The 27,220-nt window shown below is 46.1% G+C and overlaps 1 protein-coding gene across 6 annotated transcripts in view; it reads right to left on the reverse strand.

Annotated features, from left to right (window-relative positions):
• EML5 (EMAP like 5) overlaps positions 1–27,220 on the reverse strand; it is a 183,841-nt gene that overhangs the window by 13,832 nt on the left and 142,789 nt on the right. For 4 of the 6 annotated variants that reach the window (XM_040333173.1, XM_040333172.1, XM_040333170.1 and 1 more), the window contains 9 exons: positions 26,694–26,823; positions 24,230–24,328; positions 14,940–14,960; positions 13,204–13,377; positions 10,732–10,940; positions 8,472–8,629; positions 5,884–5,998; positions 2,231–2,419; positions 643–815 (listed from right to left, as the gene is read on the reverse strand). In XM_040333173.1, coding sequence (XP_040189107.1) covers positions 643–815; positions 2,231–2,419; positions 5,884–5,998; positions 8,472–8,629; positions 10,732–10,940; positions 13,204–13,377; positions 14,940–14,960; positions 24,230–24,328; positions 26,694–26,823 — 1,268 coding nt within the window. Of the gene's footprint in view, positions 1–642; positions 816–2,230; positions 2,420–5,883; positions 5,999–8,471; positions 8,630–10,731; positions 10,941–13,203; positions 13,378–14,939; positions 14,961–24,229; positions 24,329–26,693; positions 26,824–27,220 lie in introns of those variants that run through there. The other 2 variants (XM_040333171.1, XM_040333176.1) reach the window with 2 other exon arrangements.

A 27,220-nucleotide genomic window follows, 5' to 3' on the forward strand; every position in this document is an offset into this window, starting at 1 on the left:
ATCACAATCTCATCATACAATATCCAAGTGATAAAAAAGACAGCAGTAACTCCTTGCTCTACATGTTTCGCCATATAGTGGCTTCTTCAGGATACCATTGAAGAGGACTGCATATTTAATCACTACAAAACTGAAAACAACATAAAAAATTTTTTTTTTTTCATTTGTAGTGATTAAACATGCCTTTTCAATGGTTTCCTGAAGAAGCCACTATGTGGCGAAACATGTAGAGCAAGGAATTACTTTTGTCCTTTTATAAACATGAATATTGTAGGATGAGATTGTGATGATTTTATTTATGTTTAAGACATTTTGATATTTTTTTAAATTTATGTTGTATTTATCGTTTCTGGCACCTTAAAAGTCCCATTCTTTCTTTTTTTTTTACCAAATTCATGATAAAATAAACCGTTCCAATTTCATTTTTCTGTCTAGGCTGTTGTGTTGTCTAGGCTGTTGTGTTGTCTAGGCTGTTGTGTTGTCTAGGCTGTTGTGTTGTCTAGGCTGTTGTGTTGTCTAGGCTGTTGTGTTGCTGATGGCTAGCAGTCTCCATTGGGTCAGTTTGGTTCTGTACACCTAGGGACTTTTATTTTTGGCCTGTACAGACCCCTCATGTCAGCCCTTGGCAGTCGTGTTCCTCACCGGATGTCCTGAATGGCAGATCTCCGATCTCTCTTCTTGCCCCAAATCTTTAGGGAGGCCACAACTAAGATTATAAACTCTCCGTTCTTCATACCGATGGCCACCATGTCACCCTCGGGGCTGTAGCAGACGGAACGCGCAGAGTGACCCAGGTTCACTTTGTTTAACATCTTCTGTGGGGAACACGAAACACAAATCAAATTACCAAATCTTTACCAACCCCAAAACAAGAAGGCCACATGTATAGCGTTGTGCGTGTCTGGCACGTGCACCTATCCTAGACCTAACCAAAACACACTCCTTTCCTTCACATATTGCCGGCTCTAAAACCATAGCTATGGAGTTGGCCTCCCTTTGAAGCTGTAACAGCCTCCACCTTTCCTTCTTAAGGTCAGGGCTCTCTGCAGGCCACTTGATGTCCTCCACACCAAACTGGTCAAACCATGTGACCAGGCCCTTTATGGAGTTAGGAACATCAGGGGACGCAATGTACACTATCTGGAGTTGGCCTCCCTTTGAAGCTGTAACAGCCTCCACCTTATCTTCTTAAAGTCAGGGCTCTCTGCAGGCCACTAGACGTCCTCCACACCAAACTGGTCAAACCATGTGACCAGGCCCTTTATGGAGTTGGGAACATCAGGGATCGCAATGTCCACCATCTAGAATTGGCCTCCCTTTGAAGCTGTAACAGCCTTCAGCTTTCCTTCTTAAGGTCAGGGCTCTCTGCAGGCCACTAGACGTCCTCCACACCAAACTGGTCAAACCATGTGACCAGGCCCTATATGGAGATGGGAACATTAGGGGATGCAATGGTCACTATATGGAGTTGGCCTTCCCTTGAAGCTGTAACAGCCTCCACCTTTCCTTCTTAAGGTCAGGGCTCTCTGCAGGCCACTTGACGTCCTCCACACCAAACTGGTCAAACCATGTGACCAGGTTTTTTCTGGCACTTTTTGTTTACAAAACAGTACAAATCTGTATTTTTTGCTGGAAAATTACTTGGAACCCCCAAACATTATATATTTTAGCAGAGACCCTAAAGAATAAAATGGCCATTGTTGATGGTGGGGTGGCTCTTCACATCTAATGTAAGGGGAGGGGGTGCGCTGGACATCTAATCTTACAGATACAGATTTGAGGGCTATCATAATGCTGATGCGGCCCCCGATGAAATTGAGTTTGACACCCCCTGCTGTACTGGAAACACATTTGGAGGGGGCCCACATACATTCTGGCCATACAGTGTACGTACGATTCTGTTGGGCTTGGTATTTGTAAGTATGAGTCGGGGGGGCCACACCTTTCTACCACCTTCAAGACTGAAAAACAGAAATGGCTCAAAACACACAAAGGTTTAACAACCTCAAAGGAACCCTCTCTGTAAGCTTTGATGCTTCATCACTTGCTCCATCCCAATGGAAGTCACACTTAGGAGAGCACTGACAGTACAGCTAGCATGAGAAATAGAAAAAGACCCGTACTGGGTGCATGGAGTCCCCGACACTCTTCATGGGCTCTCATATACAACATTTGACGTTTTAGCTGAACACCAACACAGACCAGCTCATGAAAGTGGTGTCATGTCTACCTTATCCACAATGTCCCACAGCCGTACAGTGCCATCTTCCGCAGCGGACAGGAAAAAGTCCCGGGTCGGGTGGGTGGCCAGTCCCCAGAGGGGCCCGTCCATGTGACCATTGATGAGAATATTACAAGCTGCGTTCTTCTCCCCCACCTCGATAATTTCGGCATTGCGTGTGCCGACCAGGATCTTCCCCTGTGGACAAGGAGCAAAGAGGCAGACTTATAAATGCCATAGGAAAACCCGATTATAGATGTACAATATATAGCAAATAAATCAGTGATGGAATAACTCTATAAGGCCCAGCCTCAGCCAAACCTGGAAATGGGGTCACCAGGATACGTCACCAGTAAGATCTTACCAGGGGCGGACTGACAACTCATGGGGCTACTGGGCAGAGGCAGCTCTTTAATGAGGCAGTCGCCTAAGGCCTCGCACCTAACTTGCACAATGCATTACCCCAGTTTTGAGGGACAGAGGACCTTAACGCTGCTATGCTCAGGCAGCATTAAGAGCCCTGACTCAGGAACGGGGCCTCCAGAGCCCCCTAAAAACCAGTGAATATCGGCGACACCACCCCTTGTGACGTCAATGACCCAGCATGCCCTCAGTCAATGTCGTCACAAGGGGCGGGTTCACCCGGTGGCATCACCGGGTGGCCCCCACCCCTTAGTTATTAAAAAGCAGGATCTGGGGGCCGCCTTGTTAAAGGGGGCTTCCAGATTCTGATAAGCCCCCCTGCCCACAGACCCCGACAACCACTGGTAAGGGTTGTGGGGAAGAGGCCCTTGTCCTTGAATTATTTTTCCCATCATGGGAGTGAGTGGGGCTCCATGTCAAGTTTTGCCTAGGGCCTCACAAAGCCTAGAGCCGCCTCTGGGCAATAGAAGATTATGGGGCACCTGGGCAATAAATTATGGGGCCACAGAGTATAAACACACATACAGTATATATATATATATATATATATATATATATATATATATATACACACATACACATACACATACACACACATACAGTATACCCACACACACAGTATACACACACACAGACACACTTAGTATACACAGACACACAGTATACACGCACAGACACACAGTATACACGCACAGACACACAGTATACACGCACAGACACACAGTATACACGCACAGACACACAGTATACACACACAGACACACAATATACACACACAGTATACCCACACAGACACACAATATACACACACAGTATACACACAGTATACCCACACAGTATACACGCACAGAGACACAATATACACACACAGTATACCCACACAGTATACACGCACAGTATACACGCACAGACACACAGTATACACATACACACAGACTACACATACAAACACAGTCCCTGGTTTTACTGAGGCTGGCAACCCTGATTGGGCCCCCTAGTGGCATGGGGCCCTCGGGCAGTGCCCGAATGGTCAGTCCGCCCCTGGATCTTACATCTTAGAGATCTCATATCACCAAGATGAAATGACAAAATAATCTGCAGTTGGGTAGAACTATTTAATTAATGCTTCATCAATTCCAGATAGGACTGTGGGTACTATCATCTGTACAAACAGAGCTTCAGGGCAGCGGCTTCTCAACCTTTTTTTGAGACCAGGGCCCGGTAAATTCTACCAAAACAATCCATGCCCCAATGGTAAAAAGTAAAGTTTATACTCACACATGGTAAATGCAAAAGCATGTATTAAAATGTTGGAAGGCTCTGGATGGGACAGGGTCTCATTATGAAAGGGGGGGGGGGGGGTGAGAAGAATGTGAAGCTGGTTTGAGGGCATTGTGGGAGGCTGGGCAACGCTGTGGGAGGTTGGAGGTCAATGTGAAGGCTGTAGGCCCTCAGGGGACCTGGGAGTACCATGGGCCAGTATAGGGAGGTTAAAAGGGACCTGCAGCTGGCTAAAGGCCTAGGACAGGGATATGCAATTAGCGGACCTCCAGCTGTTGCAAAACTACAAGTCCCATGAGGCATAGCAAGACTCTGACAGCTAAAAGCATGACACCAAGAGGCAGAGGCATGATGGGACTTGTAGTTTTGCAACAGCTGGAGGTCCACTAATTGCATATCCCTGGCCTAGGTGAAGGAAAACCGCAGCCCAGAAGTGGGCCAGGGCTCGATAGTTGGGAACCATTGGCTTAGACATCATATTTAAAGTCTCTCTGTGTCAAATTGGTGTAATATTTGACATACATAGGTATGTTTTACATTTTTATAAAAATAAAAATAAAAATATAAAAGGCAGTGCAGCGCTATTAATAGTGATAGAATACTTAAATACAATTAAGTAAAAAACAGTGTAAACAAAAATAAAGTGTAAACAAAAATAACTCTTTGATAAGAGAAGGAATCCAAATAAATGAATTAAATTAATAAGTGATAGAAAAAACAGAAAAGTCCATTTAAAAACCCAGAAATTAAAAAGTGTCTCAATCTGGTGTGAAAACAATTCCTTAATTAGCAAGATGTGATGATATCTTGATTGCTGTGAGAAGGTGTTCACCCATGCAATTCGTGAAGTAAGGATTAACCGCTTACCAGAGGTAAAGACTGTTTTCCACCAGTCTTATAGAGCCTATGGGAAGTCTGGTCTCCCAATACCCTTTCAGCAATATTAAACCTCAGCAATCGATCCGGGTATCATAAATTGGAACAAAAGAAACTTTTCATAGTGCATACCGTTTAAACCAAGGTAGGATTTAATAAAAGTAATGCACTTACAGTTATGTTGCCAAAAAACCGCATATAAGTGGACAAAGAAAAGAGAGCGCTTCAGCTGTAGTGTTCCGATGCTCCTCGCTACTCAGTCTGCAACCACGGCCAGCGTTCAGAACGGAACGGTGCCGTGACGTCATCGCGTTCCGTTCTGAACGCTGGCCGTGGTTGCAGACTGAGTAGCGAGGAGCATCGGAACACTACAGCTGAAGCGCTCTCTTTTCTTTGTCCACTTATATGCGGTTTTTTGGCAACATAACTGTAAGTGCATTACTTTTATTAAATCCTACCTTGGTTTAAACGGTATGCACTATGAAAAGTTTCTTTTGTTCCAATTTATGATACCCGGATCGATTGCTGAGGTTTAATATTGCTGAAAGGGTATTGGGAGACCAGACTTCCCATAGGCTCTATAAGACTGGTGGAAAACAGTCTTTACCTCTGGTAAGCGGTTAATCCTTACTTCACGAATTGCATGGGTGAACACCTTCTCACAGCAATCAAGATATCATCACATCTTGCTAATTAAGGAATTGTTTTCACACCAGATTGAGACACTTTTTAATTTCTGGGTTTTTAAATGGACTTTGCTGTTTTTTCTATCACTTATTAATTTAATTCATTTATTTGGATTCCTTCTCTTATCAAAGAGTTATTTTTGTTTACACTTTATTTTTGTTTACACTGTTTTTTACTTAATTGTATTTAAGTATTCTATCACTATTAATAGCGCTGCACTGCCTTTTATATTTATGCTTCTTAATTTGTTGTACACATTTTAGTGCTAGCTGCTACATATCTTTCTTTTGTTTGTTCATAACATCACTCATCACTTTTTTATCATTAATTTTTTAGCGCAGCGCCAACCTTTTGGTTTTTTCCTTTTTATGTTTTACATTTTACCAAGCTCTTACCTTGCCCCTGCATACTGATCTGACACAATCGGTGGTCTGGCCAGTCTCCAGCCTGAAAGCACGACACCTCTTCAGCTCCTGATCCCACAGCTTCACTGCCCCACCTTCCTTGGACCTTGGAAAATGATGTCAGACTTGGAAATGGTAATGTGTAGCATCCCATAGCAACCACCCACCACCCATTAGCATCAGTACACTTACTGCTCTAGACTGGAAAGAACAAAGGGCCATATTCCCGTAGATTTCGGGCGGGCGTCGCGTAAGCCATTTACACTCCGCCGCCCCAACCTACAGGAGCAAGTGCTGTATTCCCCAAACACTTGCTCCGTAGTTTGGGGCGGCGTAGTGTAATTGGCCCGGCGTATCCCCGCGTAAATCCAAGGGGGCGGCTTGTATTTAAATTAAGCGCGCCCCCGATTCAAACGAACTGCGCATGCGCCGGGCTTAAAATAGCCCAGTGCGCATGCTCCAGTTCTCGGCGTAAAACGACAATGACGCAGACGTGTGCGTCATTGACGTAAAGTCGTATTCAAGAACAACTTAGGGAAACGACGTACCCGACGGGAAAAGACGACGCGGACCCGACGCCATACTTAAAATGGCGTACGTGGGACTGGCGTAAGGTTACCCCTCATATAGCAGGGGTAACCTTACGCAAACGACGTTAGCGACGGTTACGCAACGCGAATTCGTTCGGGAATCGGTGTATCAGGCTCATTTGCATAAACAAATGAGACCTGAATGTAAACGCCACCTAGCGGCCGGCTGGGTAATTACACTTAAGATCCGACAGTGTAAGTGACTTACACATGTCGGATCTTAAGCGTATCTATGCGAAAATGATTCTAAGAATCACTCGCATAGATACGCGGCCCAAAAAAGAGAGATACGATGGAGTAACTATACTCAGAATATGGCCCAAACAATTTATTGGTTGTTGAAGGGGAACTTTACTCAGAATCCAGCTTTCAGATAAACCTACTTGTGTCTCCACCTGAATAGACTTCGGTGGTCACTTTATTAGATACGCCTAACCGTGTTGCTGCAACTTAACCACTTCACCCCCAGACCATTTTGCTGGTCAACGACCGGGCCACTTTTTGCGATTCGGCACTGCGTCGCTTTAACTGACAATTGCGCGGTCGTGCGACGTGGCTCCCAAACAAAATTGGCGTCCTTTTCCCCCCATAAATAGAGCTTTCTTTTGGTGGTATTTGATCACCTCTGCGTTTTTTTAGTTTTTGCTCTATAAACAAAAATAGAGCGACAATATAAAAAAAAAAATGAATATTTTTTACTTTTCGCTATAATAAATATCCCCCCAAAAAATATAAAAAAAAAGCGTTTTCTTTCCTCAGTTTAGGCCGATACGTATTCTTCTACATATTTTTGGTAAAAAAATCGCAATAATCGATTGGTTTGCGCAAAATTTATAGGGCCATATTCTTAAACAAGTTACGTAGGCGTATCAACAGATACGCCTACGTAAGTCCGTTTCCTATGTTTAAGTGTATTCTCAAACTGAGATACACTTAAACATGCCTAAGATACGACAGCTTGCGCCGTTGTATCTTAGGCTGCAATATTTACGCTGACCGCTAGGTGGCGGTCAGCGTAGAATATGCAAATGACTAGTCACGCCGATTCTCTAACGTACGCTTGCCCGCCGTAGTGTTTTAACGTCGTTTCCGTAAGCGATACGCGGCGTAAAGATAAAGATGCCCCCTAGGTGGCGTACTCAATGTTAAGTATGGCCGTCGATCCCGTGTCGAAATTTCAAAATTTAACGTCGTTTACGTAAGTCGTCCGTGAATGGCGCTGGACGCCATTTACGTTACAGTCAAAACAAATGACGTCCGTGAGACGTCATTTAGCGCAAGGCAAGTCGGGTAATTTACCCGACGGAGCATGCGCATTACGATCGGCGCGGGAGCGCGCCTAATTTAAATGATCCACGCCCCCTGCCAGGATCATTTGAATTAGGATGGCTTACGCGGGTGGACTTTACGCGATGCCGCCGCAAGTTTACAGGTAAGTGGTTTGGGAATCCGGCACTTGCCACTTAAACTTGCGGCGGCGTAACGTAAAGTACATACGTTCCGCCGCCTTAGATGTACAAGAATATGGCCCATAGTGTTTACAAAATAGGGGATACTTTCATTTATTGCATTTTTATTAATATATATTTTTTTTACTACTCAGGTCGGCTTATACTCAAGTATATACGGTAGTTAGTTATTCTTCCGAATTTTGGGATTTTCTTTCTTATTTTCGAATTTACGAATTGCAATCATAACGAAAAAAAAAAACCCCGAAGGAAACTAAAAATTTTCGGCGGTGCACATGTCTAGTGTACCACGCATGGGATGGGGTGGCCTGTCAATGTGTGGCCAACAGGAATTGGTTTTGGCCATCAAGTCTACTTTAGAAAGAACATTTCCCACACCTTGATGAATCCATAGGGTAAGAATTCAGCTTATTATGAATGCAAAAGAAGATCAAATTGGCTCCTAGGTAGGTGAACCCAATAAAGGACCTAATAAGTGCATCTTCCTATAATCTCTGGTGATTTAGGCAGAGGAACTTACGGTCTCTCCTTCCCACCAGTGACGATGAGGCCGTCCCTCAGCGTGGTATACATGGTGAACACGGGACCGTTATGAGCTTTGGCCACAATTCGGGACAGTATGTGATCCTTCCAAACACAGACGTCCCCGCTAATCGTTCCTGTAAACGTCAAATTCCCCTGTAATAAAAAAGGAAGAGAATCAAGACGGTGCCACCCCAATAGAGCCCTCAGTGCCCATCACCCAATGGGAACCTCGCTGTGTCATTGTAAACCTGGATCTTGCCAAATAGAATATTCAGGGTTGCTGATAAGGCAGTACAGTCAGCCCTCCTGTACTGGGCCCAGGCCCCATTAGTTCAAAAGCGGGGGCCGGCTATACTGCTGGCACCTCTTGTGGCTCCCCTTGCAATGATTCTGGCTTCTCCTCCTCTTGCTTTACAAGCTGCACAACAGGGTGGATTGGTTCAAGTATCTGCGCCCCCCACCCCTTTCACCACTCTGATCACCGCCCTCCCCTTGCTGTTCAGGTTCCCCTGTGTGCCCCCCCTTTCACCTGCTTTCCGGGCCCCCCGTGTTCCCTTCCTCTTCTGGCAGCTGCTGAGGGCACACAGGGGGGTCATTTCACGATGGAAACATTACTTATTACTATCCAAATGTAAAACAACAAGGGCAGAAAATTTTATAGATGGAAAGATGAAAAAAAAAATGACTGAAGTTCCGCTTTAACATTCAATTTCAAAAGTCATTGTCTATGCTTTATAATCTGTAGCTTTCATTAATATAATCCCTGGAGAACCCTGATTAGGGTGACAACGCAGTCCCAGTTTCCAAATGGGTGCGCCTTTTGTTGTCACCTTGTCACATGGGCTTCCAATGGAAGTGGCCATTTCATTACACAAATTAAAATTTAAATGCATCACCACAAGATGGCGTTGTGGATACAGAAAAAATATAAGTGTGCCAACGTCCTAACTGTTGCAAAATGTATTCAAGAGAAGAAGACATGGCACACCCGTAATCATTTTTGTATCTCAATGTTACTGGTTTGCCTGTAAAGTCCATGTCTTCTTCTCTTCAATACATTTTGCAACATAGTTAGGATGTTGGCACACTTATATTTTTTCAGAGCAGCATGGGGGGGGGAATATAGGAGCACAGGGACCAGAGCAGCATGGGGGGGGAATAGAGGAGAGCACGGGGACCAGAGCAGCATGGGGGGGGAATAGAGGAGAGCACGGGGACCAGAGCAGCATGGGGGGAATAGAGGAGCATGGGGACCAGACTAGCATTGGGGGGGGGGGTGAACAGAGGAGCACGGGGACCAGAGCAGCATGGGGGGGGGGGGTAGAGGAGCGCGGGGACCAAAACAGCATGGGGGGGTAGAGGAGCACGGGGAGCAGAGCAGCATGGGGGGGGAATAGAGGCGCACGGGGACCAGAGCAGCATGGGGGGGGAATAGAGGAGCACAGGGACCAGAGCAGCATGGGGGGGGAATAGGGGAGCACGAGGACCAGAGCAGCATGGGGGGGATTGAGGCGCACGGGGACCAGAGCGGCATGGGGGGGATTGAGGCGCACGGGGACCAGAGCGGCATGGGGGGGGATAAGGGAGCACGGGGACCAGAGCAGCATGGGGAGGGGGATAGAGGTGCACGGGGACCAGAGCAGCATAGGGGGGGGGGGGAATAGAGGTGCACGGGGACCAGAGCAGCATGGGGGGGGATAGAGGAGCACGGGGACCAGAGCAGAATGAGGGGGGGGGAATAGGGGAGCACGGGGATCAGAGCAGCATGGGGGGGGGGGGTAGAGGAGCACGGGGACCAGAGCAGAATGGGGGGGGGGAATAGGGGAGCACGGGGACCAGAGCAGCATGGGGGGGGGGATAGAGGAGCACGGGGACCAGAGCAGCATGGGGGGGGGGGGGGTAGGGGAGCATGCAGCCGAAAGACTGGCTCCTAACTTTTTTAGCTGGCTCCTAGATGCCAAGTAAATTTGCCAAGCCCTGCATTACACAGACGAGGTCCACTGTTGTCACCATCATTGTCACCCACCCTGAGAAGTGCTATCCAGCAATCACTGTAGACAGGAAGTGGCTGCAAAAATGTGGTAGGAGATCAGCAGCACTGAGATGTAACAAAGTATGAAAACTCATCTACAGAGAGATCATAAAGAAGATTTTCACAGCGACCTTTGCTGAATCTGTTGTCTCTCTTCAGTAACTTGTATCTTTTTAGCTAGAACCTGGATTAGGTGCGTGTTTGTCCAGGGACCGGTACTCACCGCACCAAACGCCACGGCCAACATGGTCTGCATGCGGGCGTCCTCGATGGAACTCATCATCCCCTTCTTACTAAGCAGCGCTCTCCCCGCCAACGTCCAGAACCGCACGTGCTTCATCCCCACCGACACAAACTGGGTGTCCGAGTCTGGCCGGAACTCCGCTACAAAGATTCGCTGGTTGTGGCCAACTTTGCTGGCAATTTTGGCACCTGCCGAGGATCAAGGAAACAGAGTGGGCACAGAAACCTCTTTAAGTACAATTAAATAGTGAATGTGCTTGTGTTGGGTGTTGGGTGTTTGGGCGCGCGCCCCCCCCCCAAACGCGATACTGCACACCGCTTTGGCCTGAATCGTGCTCGTTTTTTTGGCGAGACTACACTCGCAAACCGAGTCAGGATTTTTTTAATTACAGCGCTCGTATTGCGAAACGCTCATTAACCGCATTACTCGCAATCCAACGTTCCACTGTATTTTTTTATTTGTTTTTTCGTTTTTCGGGTCATTCGTTATAATCAAAATTCATAAATTTGAAAATCCAAAAATAAGAAACAATCCGAAAAATTCCAAATAACAACTAACTAATAATAACGAACTATGAAAACATAGGTCCAGATTCACAAAAGAGATACGACGGCGTATCTCCTGATACGCCGTCGTATCTCTGTGATCCGCCCGTCCTAACTATGCGGCTGATTCATAGAATCAGTTACGCATAGATAGCCCTAAAATCCGACAGGTGCAATTGACTTACACCGTCGGATCTTAGGATGCAATTCCAGGCCGGCGGCTAGGTGGCGATTCCATTGCGGTCGGCGTAGAATATGCAAATGACTAGTTACGGCGATCCACGAAGATACGCGCGTTCGTCGCAATCTCGTACGTCGTCGCTAGTCGGTTTTTCCCGTCGCAAAGTTAGGCCTGCTTTATCATGGCTTATCTTTAGAACAGCCATGTTAAAGTATGGCCGTCGTTCCCGCGTCAAATTTCAATTTTTTTTTTTTTTTTGTAAGACGTCCGGGAATACGAAACGACGCAACGCACGTCGCCGTTCAAAAAAAACGTTGGGGCGCCGTAATTTCGCGCAAAGCACGTCGGAAAATTTTAACACGGAGCATGCGCAGAACGTTCGGCGCGGGAACGCACCTAATTTAAATGGTGCCCGCCCCATTTGAATTAGGCGGGCTTGCGCCGAGCGGATCTACGTTACACCGCCGCAAGTTTACAGGTAAGAGCTTTGTGAATCAGGCACTTACGCTGTAAACCTGCGGCGGTGTAATGTAAATGGGATACGTTACGGCGCCGCGGCGTAACGTAATTCTACCTGAATCTGGCCCATAGGTATTGGAATTTCCTTTCAAATTTGGTTGTTGGTCAACTTAATACGAATTTATCCGAAGTTATGAACTATCCAAACTAATTAAACAAATGGAACTAAAACGAATTAAGTATAAATAATAATTCTAATAAAAAGTTTTTATAATTATTATTAATTTTGTTTTTTATTATTAAAATGTTACGTTCCATTCGTTTAGATACGGCATTCGTTATTTCGGATAATTCGTAACTTTGGATAAATTCGTATTCGTTAAAGCGGGGCTTCTGCGGCACATCGTATTTTATTTATTTTTTGCTGTGCATCTACGGGTTTTAGTTTTGTCAAGCTTGTACTCACTTGTCTTATGTTTCCATTACCCCGCACTGTCAATCGGCCGTAAATAACACTTTATAAAAATTCCTCCTGGAATGTTCCATCTTGCTTGTGGGCATTGTGAAGCCCACAAGCAAATACTTCCGGGAAGCGGTGAATGCCGATATCCCAGCATTCACCGCTCTATCCCGCGCATGAGCAGTGTTGACGGATTTACCCGTTTGCCATTAACCACTTAAAGCGGAGTTCCACCTAAAAATGGAACTTCCGCTTAACCCACTCCTCGCCCCCTTACATGCCACATTTGGCATGTCATTTTTTTGGGGGGGGGAGTGGGGGCTTCAGGAGAAGGGGACTTCCTGTCCCACTTCCTCCTTCCGCCGAGGGGCTGGAAAGGCGATTAGCTTAATCGCCTTCTTGCAGCCCCTCCCTGTAGGCAAGCGCCTGTCCAATCGGACGGCGCCGCGCCGCTCGTGCATGCGCAGTGGGTGCCCGACCGTGAAGCCGAAAGCTGTCACTGCCGGGTGCCCACACTAGGAATGAAGACGCCGGCCGGCGAGGGGGGGCAAGGAGCAGAGCCCCCCGGCCGGCGCGTCGCTGGAGCCGTGGAGCAGGTAAGTGTCTGTTTATTAAAAGTCAGCAGCTACACTTTTTGTAGCTGCTGACTTTTAATAAAAACTTTAAAAAAGGCTGGAACTCCCCCTTTAAGACCCGGACCAATATGCAGGTTAAGGACCTTGCCCCTTTTGCGATTAAACCTAAAACGGGCCCTGAATGTTGGCGACGTGTAGAAATGCGGCCTCCCCTCATCGATGATCCCTTACCTTCCTGCCACTTCCAGATGGTGATGGTGTGTTCCGGATCCAGCCCAACGGAGAGCAGCAACTTCCCAGTGGCGCTGAAACTGACCGAGCACACCCCCTTGGAATGGTAACAGCGCAGCACCGAGTGCGTCTGCTTGTTCATGGCGTCCCAGACGTGTATAGAGGGGGCTGATGCTGCGTGAGAATTAAAATAAAAATATTAATCACAACTGCCACAATGTAACAATAAAACAGATGTAATCCACATTCACTCAATCTCATAAAATCTCCAACATTTGAGTATTATTTCAAGTCATTTTTCAATCTTTATAAATCTCCATAATCCCTGGTGTTCCTCGTTTGGGCACTTCCTGTTCTAGGGCGACAACGCCTCTGCCCCCGTCTCCCACTTGTGCCCCTGTGTTGCCACCTTGGCACATGAAAATTTGAAGGAAGGCATTCCTGTGGCCACGTCCGTATGAAGGTTTAACCACTTGTCCACCGGGCCTATTTTGGCACTTCTCTCCTTCATGTAATTTTTTGCCAGAAAATTAATCAGAAACCCCAAACATTATATATTTTTTTTAGCAGACACCCTAGGGAATAAAATGGCGGTCATTGCAACCTTTTTTTCCCCTTGCACGGTATTTGCGCAATAATTTTTCAAACGCCTTTTTTTGGGGGAAAACGGTTTCATGAATTAAAAAATAACAAAACAGTAAAGTTAGTCCAATTTTTTTGTATAATATGAAAGATGAAGTTACGCCGAGTAAATAGATACCTAACATGTCACGCTTTAAAATTGCGCACACTCATGGAATGGCGCCAAACTTCGGTACTTAAAAATCTCCATAGGTGGCGCTTTAACATTTTTTACAGGTTACTATTTTCGAGTTACAGAGGAGATCTAGTGCTAGAATTGTTGCACACGCTCTAACGCACGATACGATACCTCACATGTGGGGTTTGAACGGCGTTTACATATGTGGGCGGGACTTGCATGCGTGTTCGCTTCTGCGCACGAGATAACGGGGACAGGGGCATTTTGAAAAAAAAAAAATGTAATTTTATTTTTACACTTTTTTTTTTATTTATTTATTTTGATCACTTTTATTCCTAATACAAGGAATGTAAACATCCCTTGTAATAGGAATCAGTGTGACAGGTCCTCTTTAATTTTTGGTAAAAAAAAAAAAAAATCGCAATAAGCGTCTTCCAAATAGGGGATAGTTTTATTGCATTTTTATTAATACTTTTTTTTTTCTAGTAATGGCGGCGATCAGCGATTTTTATCGTGACTGCGACATTATGGCGGACACATCGGACACTTTTGACTCATTTTTGGGACCATTGTCATTTTTACAGCCATCTATGGACAGCTGTGTCAGGCATTCACACAGACTTAACTAATAATCCCTGTAATATGTTAATTTCCTATGATTGTCAGCTCCATCTAGTGGCTACAATGTGGTATTTTCCTGAAATATTCCAGTTAGGAAAATACCACATTATGGACACTAGTTGGAGCTCACGCTCATAGAAAATACACATATTGGACAAGTTACAGGGATTATTTGTGCAAATATTTTATTAACAGACACCTTTATAGGTTGGACTTGGACTTTTTTTTTTTTAACTTCACCGACTATGTAACCAACAGTCAATGAGGACATCATTTACATTGAGCCTATCACTTTCATTTGGATATTTAAAAGGCATTTAAAAGAAAATTCCCAATACTATAAATTTGTACTCACCGGACATATCGGCGGCATCGCCTGAAATAATGAAAACGCAACATATTACTACAGGAGACACAGAGCTGTACTGATATGTTCCATACAGGAGACACAGAGCTGTACTGATATGTTCCATACAGGAGACACAGAGCTGTACCGATATGTTCCATACAGGAGACACAGAGCTGTACTGATATGTTCTATACAGGAGACACAGAGCTGTACTAATATGTTCCATACAGGAGACACAGAGCTGTACTGATATGTTCTATACAGGAGACACAGAGCTGTACTAATATGTTCTATACAGGAGACACAGAGCTGTACTGATATGTTCTATACAGGAGACACAGAGCTGTACTGATATGTTCCATACAGGAGACACAGAGCTGTACTGATATGTTCCATACAGGAGACACAGAGCTGTACTGATATGTTCTATACAGGAGACACAGAGCTGTACTAATATGTTCTATACAGGAGACACAGAGCTGTACTGATATGTTCTATACAGGAGACACAGAGCTGTACTAATATGTTTCCATACAGGAGACACAGAGCTGTACTGATATGTTCTATACAGGAGACACAGAGCTGTACTAATATGTTCTATACAGGAGACACAGAGCTTTACTGATATGTTCTATACAGGAGACACAGAGCTGTACTGATATGTTCCATACAGGAGACACAGAGCTGTACTGATATGTTTCCATACAGGAGACACAGAGCTTTACTGATATGTTCCATACAGGAGACACAGAGCTGTACTAATATGATCTATACAGGAGACACAGAGCTGTACTGATATGTTTCCATACAGGAGACACAGAGCTGTACTGATATGTTCCATACAGGAGACACAGAGCTGTACTAATATGATCTATACAGGAGACACAGAGCTGTACTGATATGTTCCATACAGGAGACACAGAGCTGTACCGATATGTTCTATACAGGAGACACAGAGCTGTACTGATATGTTCTATACAGGAGACACAGAGCTGTACTGATATGTTCTATACAGGAGACACAGAGCTGTACTAATATGTTCCATACAGGAGACACAGAGCTGTACTGATATGTTCTATCCTCTTCTAGACTCCTCTTTATTCATGCAAGTGTCTGGAGAGAAAACTTTTTGGCTACAAAATTAACCATTTCATCTTTGCTGAAAGTTCCTCAAAATGTGATCTGCTTTGGTAAAATTTGCTTTGAAAAAAAAAAAAAAAAAAAAAAACGACACGTGACTTTGTTTAATAAATAAAGCCATGTGATAACCAGGCCAATGATCAGGTAAAACATAGTGCAGTAATAACGTTAGTGCTGCACTATATATTTTTTTTATTATTATTTATATATTATTTATATATATATATATATATATATATATATATATATATATATATATATATATATATATATATATATATATATATATATATATATATATATATATATATATATATATTTATTTATTTTCTAAATTTTTTACATTTATTACCTGGGATGTTTTTGTAAATTTGCCTGGAGTGATCAGCAGCCGTTTTATCCGTTTCCTATTATCTTTTTGCACTGGTCTATTTTACTTTTTTTTTTTTTTTATATATATATCAGATTGAGATATAAGCCGAACAATAAAAAATATATATATATATATATATATATATATATATATATATATATATATATATATATATATATATATATATATATATATATATATATATATATATATATATATATATATATATATATTTATATATATATTTTTTTTCATCAATGTTCACACTTTCAAATCAGAGCTTTCACCTGCAGTACCTCTTTTCTGCCACAAGATGCCCTCATCCCACTTTCTATAAACTCAGACTTAAAGCGGGAGTTCACCCGAAATTTATTTTTTTTTAACATTAGATTGAGGCTCATTTTGTGAAGGGGAATCGGGTAGTATTTTTAAAAACGAAGCAGTATTTACCGATTTAGAGAGCGATCTTCTCCGCCGCTTCCGGGTATGGTCTTCGGGACTGGGCGTTCCTATTTGATTGACAGGCTTCCGACGGTCGCATATATCGCGTCACGAGTAGCCGAAAAGAAGCCGAACGTCGGTGCGGCTCTATACGGCGCCTGCGCACCGACGTTCGGCTACTTTCGGAAAATCGTGACCCGATAGATGCCACCGTCGGAAGCCTGTCGGAAAACTGTCAATCAAATAGGAACGCCCAGTCCCGAAGACCATACCCGGAAGCGGCAAAGATCGCTCTCTAAAACGGTAAGTACGGCTTCGATTTTAAAAAAAACTACCCAATTCCCCTTCACAAAATGAGCCTCAATCTAATGTTAAAAATTAACATTTCTTTATCGTACATCACGGGACACAGAGCGGCATTCATTACTATATGGGTTATATGGAGTACCTTCAGGTGATGACACTGGCAATCTCAAACAGGAAATGCCCCTCCCTATATAACCCCCTCCCATAGGAGGAGTACCAGTTTTTACGCCAGTGTCTTAGGTGTTGGTCATGGTTTAGCTTGCCTCCGCATCCTTGGGATTAGGTGAGCTAACCGGTTCTGTCCAAAGGCCTCAGCGCTAAAGTGGTCAGTAACCGGACCCCAAACCCTTGGGGTATAGCCCATAATGCTTTTCTTTTTAGAGAGCTGGACCCTGGGCCCATAACTTAGAAACCTTTGGGTACCTAAAGTTTTCTGTTGCCAGGGTGCTATATGGGCCCAGGACAGTGGATCCTTCATAGGAACCCAGGGCCTGAAGGTCTAGACATCCCCACGGAGATGGGGGAAGATTGGGCCTCTTGCTTGGCAAAGTCCTGCGGCATGGAGCAGGTAAGTGAGGGGAAAACTTGCGGAACTTGGTTCTTAGCAGGTTTTTTTCTGGGGGGTCACAGGGGACATGCCTAAAGTTATGCGCTGCATCTGGCAAACTAGTCACATATCATAAAGATAGGATGGCTCTCTATGTATTATTCCCCATAAGATGTGACCTCCCTTGTAGTGTTGGAAAAGCATTGAGTGGGGCCTGTGTTATATAAAAATATATGTGTGTGTCAGAGAGCTTTGCTTACCTGCAGGCCTCCAGGCGATGCTCCATTCAGTCTTCCTCCTCAGAGCCTGCAAGCAGGCAAAACGCTGACCTCCTCATGGTTCCAGGCTGCAGGCTGGAACAGAGAGGTCCCTTCCTCCCAAAATCCCCCCCCCCCTCCCCCTGTCGGGAGGGGCATTTCCTGTTTGAGGTTGCTGGGGGGGAAGGGCGGGTCAGTGGCTTAAAGGAAGGGGCGGCCCTTCCTTGTTTGTTCCATCAATACTTTGGAACTGAGGAGAAAGACCAGAGCGGCAGCACGGGGCGCCGAGGACACACAGTGGCCAGAAAGGATATTGCAGTCTTCAGAGGACTGTTTTGTCAAGCCTAGAAATAGGCTGTTTCTTTTCCATCTCATAGTTTTTCTTTGCAATACTACTCAGGGGGACAGAATGTTTTTTCTTTCCTGGATTTGAAACAAAAACGAAAAAAAAAAAAAAAATAAAAAAAAAAGTCATCTAGGGGAGAGGAAGCATTTTTTTATCCCCCAAACAGGTGTTTGGACAATTAACTTTTATAGTTCCAAATACCAATAGGTAGCAGGTGTACCTCGGTATTGTACCATGGTATGCCGCTGTTTTCCCTACAGGGAGCCTTGGGGCCATCGGGATCTGGGGCTGGAGCTGACGCGGGTCAGTCCAACCCTAAGATGGTCACGGAGGAGGTATTACTCACCTCTTTAAAAGAGATGCAGAAAAGCATGGGAAAAATGATATCCGCAGCTATGCGGGGCAGTAAGCGGAATAGATCTCCGTCGCCCGAGCGCGGACCCTCAGAAGAGGAGGTCCTTTCCTCAGGGGAATTGGACGACCTCTTGGACACGGACCAAGTAGGTTCAGGGATCGAAGACCCGGATACAGAGGAGTCTGGGGCAGTCTCCCTGAGGGAGAGCTGGTGGATTCAAGGATTGTCGGACTTGGTCCATAGGACATTCAACTTGCTAGTACCAGATCTCCAGGTATCGACGGTTTCAGCTTTGGGCTCACTGAGGGCGCCTCAAAGCAATGCTGTGTTTCCGATCCATCCTCTATTAGAGGGAATTTTGTTCCAAGATTGGAACAAGCCAGATAAGATCTTCTTACCACCTAAAAGGTTCTCTGTCCTATATCCTATGGAAGAAAATTTTTCCAAAAGATGGGCTACTCCTGCAGTGGACGCAGCCATCTCATGTGTTAACAGATCGTTAACATGCCCTGTAGAAAACATACAGGTGTTCAAGGATCCAGTTGATAAGCGCTTGGAAGCACTACTTAAGAACTCCTTCACTACTGCAGGGGCAGTAGTACAGCCAGCTGTGGCTGCGATTGGGGTCGCTCAAGCATTATCGGATCAATTTAAGCAGATGCTTAAACTTATTCCGGCCCAGCAGGCAGAAAAATTTTCGGATGTCCCTAAGGCCATATGTTTTACGGTAGACGCAATCAAGGATTCTATCCAGCAAGCGTCACGTTTATCGTTATCCCTTATCCATATGAGAAGACTCTTATGGTTAAAAAGCTGGGAGGCTGAGCCCCCATGCAAGAAGCTCCTGGTAGGGTTCCCCTTCCATGGAGGACGACTCTTCGGAGAAGACCTAGATAAATACATTCAGACCATTTCAAACGGCAAGAGTACTCTCTTGCCAACTAAGAAGAAGGTTCAGGGACCTGCGTTTAAACGACAGTATTCCCCTGGGCAGGGGCCCTCTAATGCCAAGCAGTATCGACGGCCTCCTGCAAAAGCAAACTTCGGCTTCAACAGCAGATCACAAGGACAGGCTGTTAGAGGCAAAAGGCAGTGGTTTCGCAAACCAGCAAAACCAGCCCCCAAGCCAACCTTATGAAGGGGCGCCCCCACCCACGAAGGTGGGGGGAAGGCTGCGACTCTTTTCAGAGATTTGGGAAGCCAGCATTCCCGACGAGTGGGTACGGTCTTCCGTGGCCACAGGCTACAAATTAGATTTCCTAAGGTTTCCTCCTCCTCATTTCCAGAAGTCGAGGATTCCAAACGATCCGGAAAAGGGAGCCGCATTAAGATCGGCATTAGATCATCTACTTTCCCAGGAAGTAATAGTAGAGGTACCAGTCCTGGAACAGGGGCTGGGTTTCTACTCCAACCTATTCATCATCCCAAAATCCAATGGAGATGTCAGGCCAATTTTGGACCTAAAGATGGTAAATGCATATCTAAAGATCCGCTCATTTCGGATGGAATCCGTGCGGTCAGCAGCTGCCACACTCCAGAAGGACGACTTCATGGCGTCCATAGACATAAAGGATGCCTACCTTCATGTTCCAATTTATCAGCCACATCAAAGATATCTACGCTTCATGGTGGCTTCGCGTCACTTCCAATTCGTGGCGCTTCCCTTCGGGTTGGCTACGGCCCCCCGGGTGTTCACGAAGGTCCTAGCTCCAATCCTAGCCAAACTAAGGATCCAAGGGGTCACGATCCTAGCATACCTGGACGACCTCCTAGTCATAGATCACTCGTCTCCCGGCTTGGAGCGAGCAGTGGCCCTCACGGTCCAATACCTCGAGAGGTTCGGCTGGGTCCTAAATCGAGAAAAGTCAGCTTTCCAGCCCACAAAGCAGTTGGAATATCTCGGCATGAGATTAGACACAGAACAACAAGGAGTGTTCCTACCTCTGAGGAAGGTAAAAGCCATCAAGGAATTAATCCTACTGGTTCTAAGCAAGAAAGAACCGACTATTCGCCTATGTATGAGGTTACTAGGCAAGATGGTGGCCACATTCGAGGCGGTACCATACGCCCAGAGCCACACTCGCATCCTACAGGCAGCCATCCTGTCAGCATGGAGCAGAAGGCCACAGGCCTTGGATATCCCGTTGCCGCTCTCATCAAGAGTCCGACAAAGTCTGTGTTGGTGGTTAGACCCTCAGAATCTACTGAAGGGGAGGTCTTTCAGCCCAGTGGCTTGGAAGATAGTGACCACAGACGCCAGCCTGACGGGCTGGGGAGCAATTTTGGATGGTTGCACTCGCCAAGGTACTTGGGCAAAGCCAGAGAAGCAGTTGCCCATCAACATCTTGGAGCTCAGAGCTGCTCGACTAGCCCTCAGGGCTTGGACGTCAAAATTGCAGGGGTTCCCGGTGAGAATTCAATCAGACAATGCCACGGCCGTGGCATACATAAATCACCAAGGGGGAACCAGGAGTCAAGCCGCTCAGAGAGAGGTGAGCTTGATTCTTCTATGGGCAGAGGCTCATGTGCCCTGCATATCGGCAATATTCATTCCAGGAGTGGACAACTTTCAGGCGGACTTCTTAAGCCGCCAGACTCTATGGCCGGGGGAATGGTCTCTGCATCCACTAGTCTTTCAAGCACTCTGCCAAAGATGGGGAGTGCCGGACGTGGATATCATGGCATCGAGACTCAACAAGAAACTAGACAGGTTCATGTCCCGCTCAAGGGATCCGATGGCCTGCGGAACCGATGCGTTGGTTTGCCCTTGGCATCAGTTCAAACTTCTTTATGCGTTTCCCCCGCTCCAGTTACTACCCCGCCTGCTGCGCAGGATCCGGGTGGAGCACATACCAGTCATCCTGGTAGCTCCAGCATGGCCCAGAAGGGCATGGTACTCACTAATCTTAAGGATGGTAGTGGGAGACCCTTGGACTCTTCCTCTACGGCCAGACCTGCTATCACAAGGTCCGATCCTCCACCCTGCCTTACGGCATCTAAATTTGACGGCCTGGAAGCTGAATCCCTGATTCTCAGGGGTAGAGGTCTGTCTCAGAAAGTAATCTCTACCCTAATCAGAGCCAGGAAACCGGTCTCTAGGGTGATTTATTACAGGGTCTGGAAGGCCTATGTAGGCTGGTGTGAGTCCAAGCGATGGCTTTCTCGCAAATTTACCATCGATAGAGTATTAAGTTTTCTCCAGCTAGGAGTGGATAAAGGATTGGCATTAAGCACAATCAAAGGACAGATTTCTGCTCTGTCAGTGTGGTTTCAGCGGCCGCTGGCCACCCACTCGCTGGTTAAGACCTTCCTTCAAGGGGTCTTACGTATTAGACCTCCAGTTAAATCCCCGCTTTGTCCGTGGGATTTAAATCTTGTTCTGTCAAGTTTACAGAAACAACCGTTTGAGCCGTTGGCTGATATTCCTTTGGTTCTACTGACAAGGAAGTTAGTATTTTTGGTTGCCATAGTTTCCGCAAGAAGAGTTTCGGAGCTGGCAGCCTTATCCTGTAAGGAACCATATCTTGTTTTTCATAAGGACAGGGTCGTTCTCCGCCCTCATCCTTCCTTCCTTCCGAAGGTCATATCCAGTTTTCATTTGAACCAGGATTTGGTATTACCATCCTTCTTCCCTAAACCTACTTCCAGAAAGGAAGGGTTGCTGCATACCTTGGATATTGTCAGGGCCATGAAGGCCTATCTTAAAGCTACAAAGAAGATCCGGAAGACAGATGTGCTGTTCATTCTACCGGATGGGCCCAAGAAGGGGCAGGCAGCTGCAAAGTCCACCATTTCTAGGTGGATTAAGCAATTAATCACTCAGGCCTACGGCTTGAAAGGGTTGCCTCCTCCAGTATCATTAAAGGCTCATTCTACTAGAGCCATGGGCGCCTCCTGGGCAGCACACCACCAGATCTCTATGGCTCAAGTTTGCAAGCCGGCAAGCTGGTCTTCTGTCCACACGTTTACAAAATTCTACAAGTTGGACGTAAGAAGGAATACTGATACTGCCTTCGGGCAGGCAGTGCTGCAGGCTGCAGTTTGAGACCCTCGGATTCCGGGGGCTCCTCTTGTTCGAGTTAAATTTAAAAATTTTATTTTTCTCAACTAAGTTGGATTTATTATGATTTGAGTATATCTCTAAATTAAATCCTTTTGTCTTGGAGATGTTCTCCCTCCCCTCATTGTAAGCATTGCTTTGGGACATCCCATATAGTAATGAATGCCGCTCTGTGTCCCGTGATGTACGATAAAGAAAAAGAGATTTTTAATACAGCTTACCTGTAAAATCTTTTTCTTGGAGTACATCACGGGACACAGAGCTCCCACCCCTCTTTTTTGAGGACCATTTTGGGAGGCATACTGCTTGCTACAAAACTGAGGTACTCCTCCTATGGGAGGGGGTTATATAGGGAGGGGCATTTCCTGTTTGAGATTGCCAGTGTCTACACCTGAAGGTACTCCATATAACCCATATAGTAATGAATGCCGCTCTGTGTCCCGTGATGTACTCCAAGAAAAAGATGTTACAGGTAAGCTGTATTAAAAATCTCTTTTTCCGGGTGAACCTCCACTTTAAGTCCATCACTTTTCTCTCTTCTCCTATCCGCACGCCCATTATCAGCACATGAGCTGATTGGCTCCTTGCACTGCTTCTTCTTCTCACACTCCAGCCTTGCTGTAGAGCAGGGATAGGCAATTAGCGGACCTCCAGCTGTTGCAGAACTACAAGTCCCATGCGGCATAGCAAGACTCTGACAGCCTCCATCGTGATGCCCAGAGGCATGATGGGATTTGTAGTTCTGTAACAGATGGAGGCCCGCTAATTGCATATTCCTGCTGTAGAGGGACTGCAAAAGCCAGATACCGGGACACATGCAGGAACTCGCACAGCTTGCATTTAAAAAAAAATGCATTGAATGATGTATTCATAATTACAGAGCTGTAATAAGAAGTGTCTACCATCTCTGCCCAGAGTAAAGCTTTAAAGTGTACCTGTTCTTTGGTTATGCAGGGCAAAGCAACTGGTTCTTCCGAATACTGGGCCCCCAGCCACTATTATACCCACCTTACCTTCGCTCCACACGGATTCTTCCAGCAGCTGAACAGAGCGGTGAGAGAGTGAATGGAAAGGAACTGAAAGCCGCGGAGGGGGGGCTGCATTAAACTAGGTCTAGCATCATAGATATTGATCACTTGGGGAAGGGAGACTAAGGAAATGCTTCCTTCTGTCTGCAGCAGACTGATGACATCATCTCAGCCCAAGTCACAGACTGGAGCTCAAGAACAGCGAAGGAAGAGCTTTTCTGAAAACCGATACTGTTGGAGGTATAATTGTGACAATTCGGGAATTTTTTTGCAAATTTAATTAAAGGTTTATGGCACAGTCAGTATTTAATCTCATAACTGTAGATGTGACAATAGTCAGTTATTTCCCAATAGCCCCCCCCCCCCCTCCAATCCTCCATATACCCCCCTCTGGCACCGGGTGGCTCTGCTCAGGTTAGACTGATCTGTATGTACAAACATACCTACTTGGCCAGTTGCCACAATGTTGGTGAACTTTGGGTGTTGGTTCACGGTGAGGCACAAGATGTCATCTGTGTGTTCTTGGTAAAAACTCTGAGATCCTGCAGAAAAGAGAAAGACCCCGATTTGTCACAGGTCACTCTGAACATTACAGGCTGAGCTAAGCACAGGAAAACCCTTATGTCTTTCTAGAACTCTCAGATCGATCAGACTAATCGACAACGTTCTAAAGCCCTGGGGAGTACGTCCTTGTCTGCTGAATAGATCAATTCACCCCCATCCCTTTTAGGTGAAGTGGTTCTTTTAAACAGGAACCCCAGTGCTGACCACTGAGCCACTGTACTGATCAGTGGCGGCTGGTGCTCAAAATTTTAGGGGGGGCGCAAACAAACTGAAAAAAAAAATCATCAAGCGCAGCCACTGTGCCCATAAATTGCCACCACTGTGCCATCAAATGCCGCTACTGTACCCATCAATTGCTGCCAGTGTGCCCCATCAATTGCTGCCAGTGTGCCCCATCAATTGCCACCACTGTGCCCATCAATTGCCGCCAGTGTGCCCCATCAATTGCCACTACTATGCCCCATTAATTGCCGCCAGTGTGCCCCATTAATTGCCACCAGTGTGCCCCATCAATTGCCGCCAGTGTGTCCCATCAATTGCCACTACTATGCCCCACCAATTGCCGCCAGTGTGCCCCACCAATTGCCGCCAGTGTGCCCCACCAATTGCCACCAGTGTGCCCCACCAATTGCCACCAGTGTGCCCCACCAATTGCCGCCAGTGTGCCCCACCATTTGCCGCCAGTGTGCCCCACCATTTGCCGCCAGTGTGCCCCACCAATTGCCGCCAGTGTGCCCCACCAATTGCCGCCAGTGTGCCCCACCAATTGCCGCCAGTGTGCCCCACCAATTGCCGCCAGTGTGCCCCATCAATTGCCGCCAGTGTGCCCCATCAATTGCCGCCAGTGTGCCCCATCAATTGCCGCCAGTGTGCCCAATCAACTGCCGCCAGAGAAGGAGCACAAGCATTTAACTCTCAACCAGACCCTGCTCCTTCTCCTCCAATGCACTTCCCATTAACAGGGGCTTAATCAAAGACACTTCGACTAAGCTCCTAATGGGTAACAACTTGTCAGAAAAGGAGCACAAGCACATGGCTCTCCACCAGACATTGCTCTTGCCACTCCAAAGCTTTTCTCCCCAAAAGAGACTTCGTCAAAGATTCTTTGACTAAGCCCCCAATGGGTAACCACATGTCCGAGTAGAAGGAGCATAAGCACCTTATCTCTCCACCAGACTTTTCTCCTTCTCCCTCACATTTTACCCCAACAGGGGCTTAGCCAAACACTCTTCGATTAAGCCCCTAATGGATAACAATGTGTCAGAGTAGAAGGAGCACAAGCACATGGCTCTTCAAACATTACTCCACCTCCCCGAACACATTTTTCTCCAACAGGGGCTTAGCCAAACACTCTCTGACTAAGCCCCTATTGGATAACAACGAGAAGGAGCGCAAGAATATAGCTCCCAACCAAACCCCTTCTACTCTGCTGGCTGCTTCCACTCTCTCCCTGCGGAGTGTGACCTAGGGAATCCCGGGGTTCGCGACCTGGATCCAGTTGCGGCCAAGGCCATCCTCACCACTAGAGGCTCTGGTGAACACAAAACTGGGTCTTAGACTCCACGCCCTGGGTGATCTTGGGTTCACGCTTCCTCTCTGCTAGCAGCAGTCGGCTATAGGGTTCACTACCCTGTGGTGCATCCCTGACCCCAACGGGGTGCACTTGTCACCTGGCCACGGGTGACCTGACACATATAGCTCTCCACCGAACATTGCTCTTGACACTCCTATGCATTTTTCCCCAAAAGGGGCTCAAGTCAAAGACTCTTTGACTAAGCCCCTGTTGAGTAACAATGCGTTGGGGTAGAAGGAGCACAAATACATAGCTCTCCACCAGATCCTGCTCCTTCTCCTCTGACGCATTTCTCAACCGGGGCTGAGCAAAAAAAAAACTCTTTGACTAAGTCCCTAATGGGTTACAAAGTGTTTGGGTAGAAGGAGCCCAAACGCATCCAGTAACTCCTTCTCCTCTGACACATTTCTCCCCAACATGGGCTTGGCCAAATACTCTTTGACGAAGTCCCTATTGGGAAACAATGAGTAGAAGGAGCATAAGCACCTAGCTCTCCACAAGACTTTTCTCCTTCTACCTCAAATTTTGCCCCAACGTGGGAGTCAAGGACCCCTGCTAGGTAAATATGTATAGTAGTAGGAGTAAAAGGAGCATGGTACATTGGATAGCTATGTACATGGGCTTGGCTTTGTGAAGGTATCCATGCTGCATTAAAGCTTATTAAAAGGTTTTGAGAAAAGGACATGGCGGATGTTTGGCTTCTTTTGATTTGTTTCCTGAAGTCATGTGTCCGACCCCTCGCCAAAGCACGCAGTGCACAGGTTGCTTACCTGTAGCGACATTATACAGGATCCCAATGGAGGCAGCGTGGTACAGGATATCAGCACCATCATTTAAATAGTGAACGTTGTTTCTGCAGTCTTTACCCCGATAACCGAACACCAGTTCCAGGACCAAATCCTGGAGGGGAAAATGACAAGGAAGAATCAGTGACAGAGCAAAGCTTCACCCATTAGAATGTGTTGGGTTTAAAGGTGCAGCATCAAAATAATCCTGACTAAAAGGCCTCAGGGGCCAATTTACATTTTTGGGGTGTGTTAACATGCATGGAGTTAAGGAAGCCCATTGAAAGGAATAGGCTGCCAATGTACCCTAATGTATTGCAAATCTGACATGCATCATTTTTGGCAAAGCACCAAAATGCAGGTGTGTTGCCTTAGTGTAGGGGTCTCCCAACCATGGTCTGCTGCCATAGGATTTTATATGACCCACAGCTGGGGTCAGTGGAATATCCTCAACGTGCATAGCTTGAGAATTAGGTCAGTAGAAGCTACCGAAGGTTTCTGCTTCCAACCCT

Source organism: Rana temporaria, chromosome 13 (genome assembly GCF_905171775.1).
Source record: "Rana temporaria chromosome 13, aRanTem1.1, whole genome shotgun sequence".
NCBI lineage: Eukaryota > Metazoa > Chordata > Amphibia > Anura > Ranidae > Rana > Rana temporaria.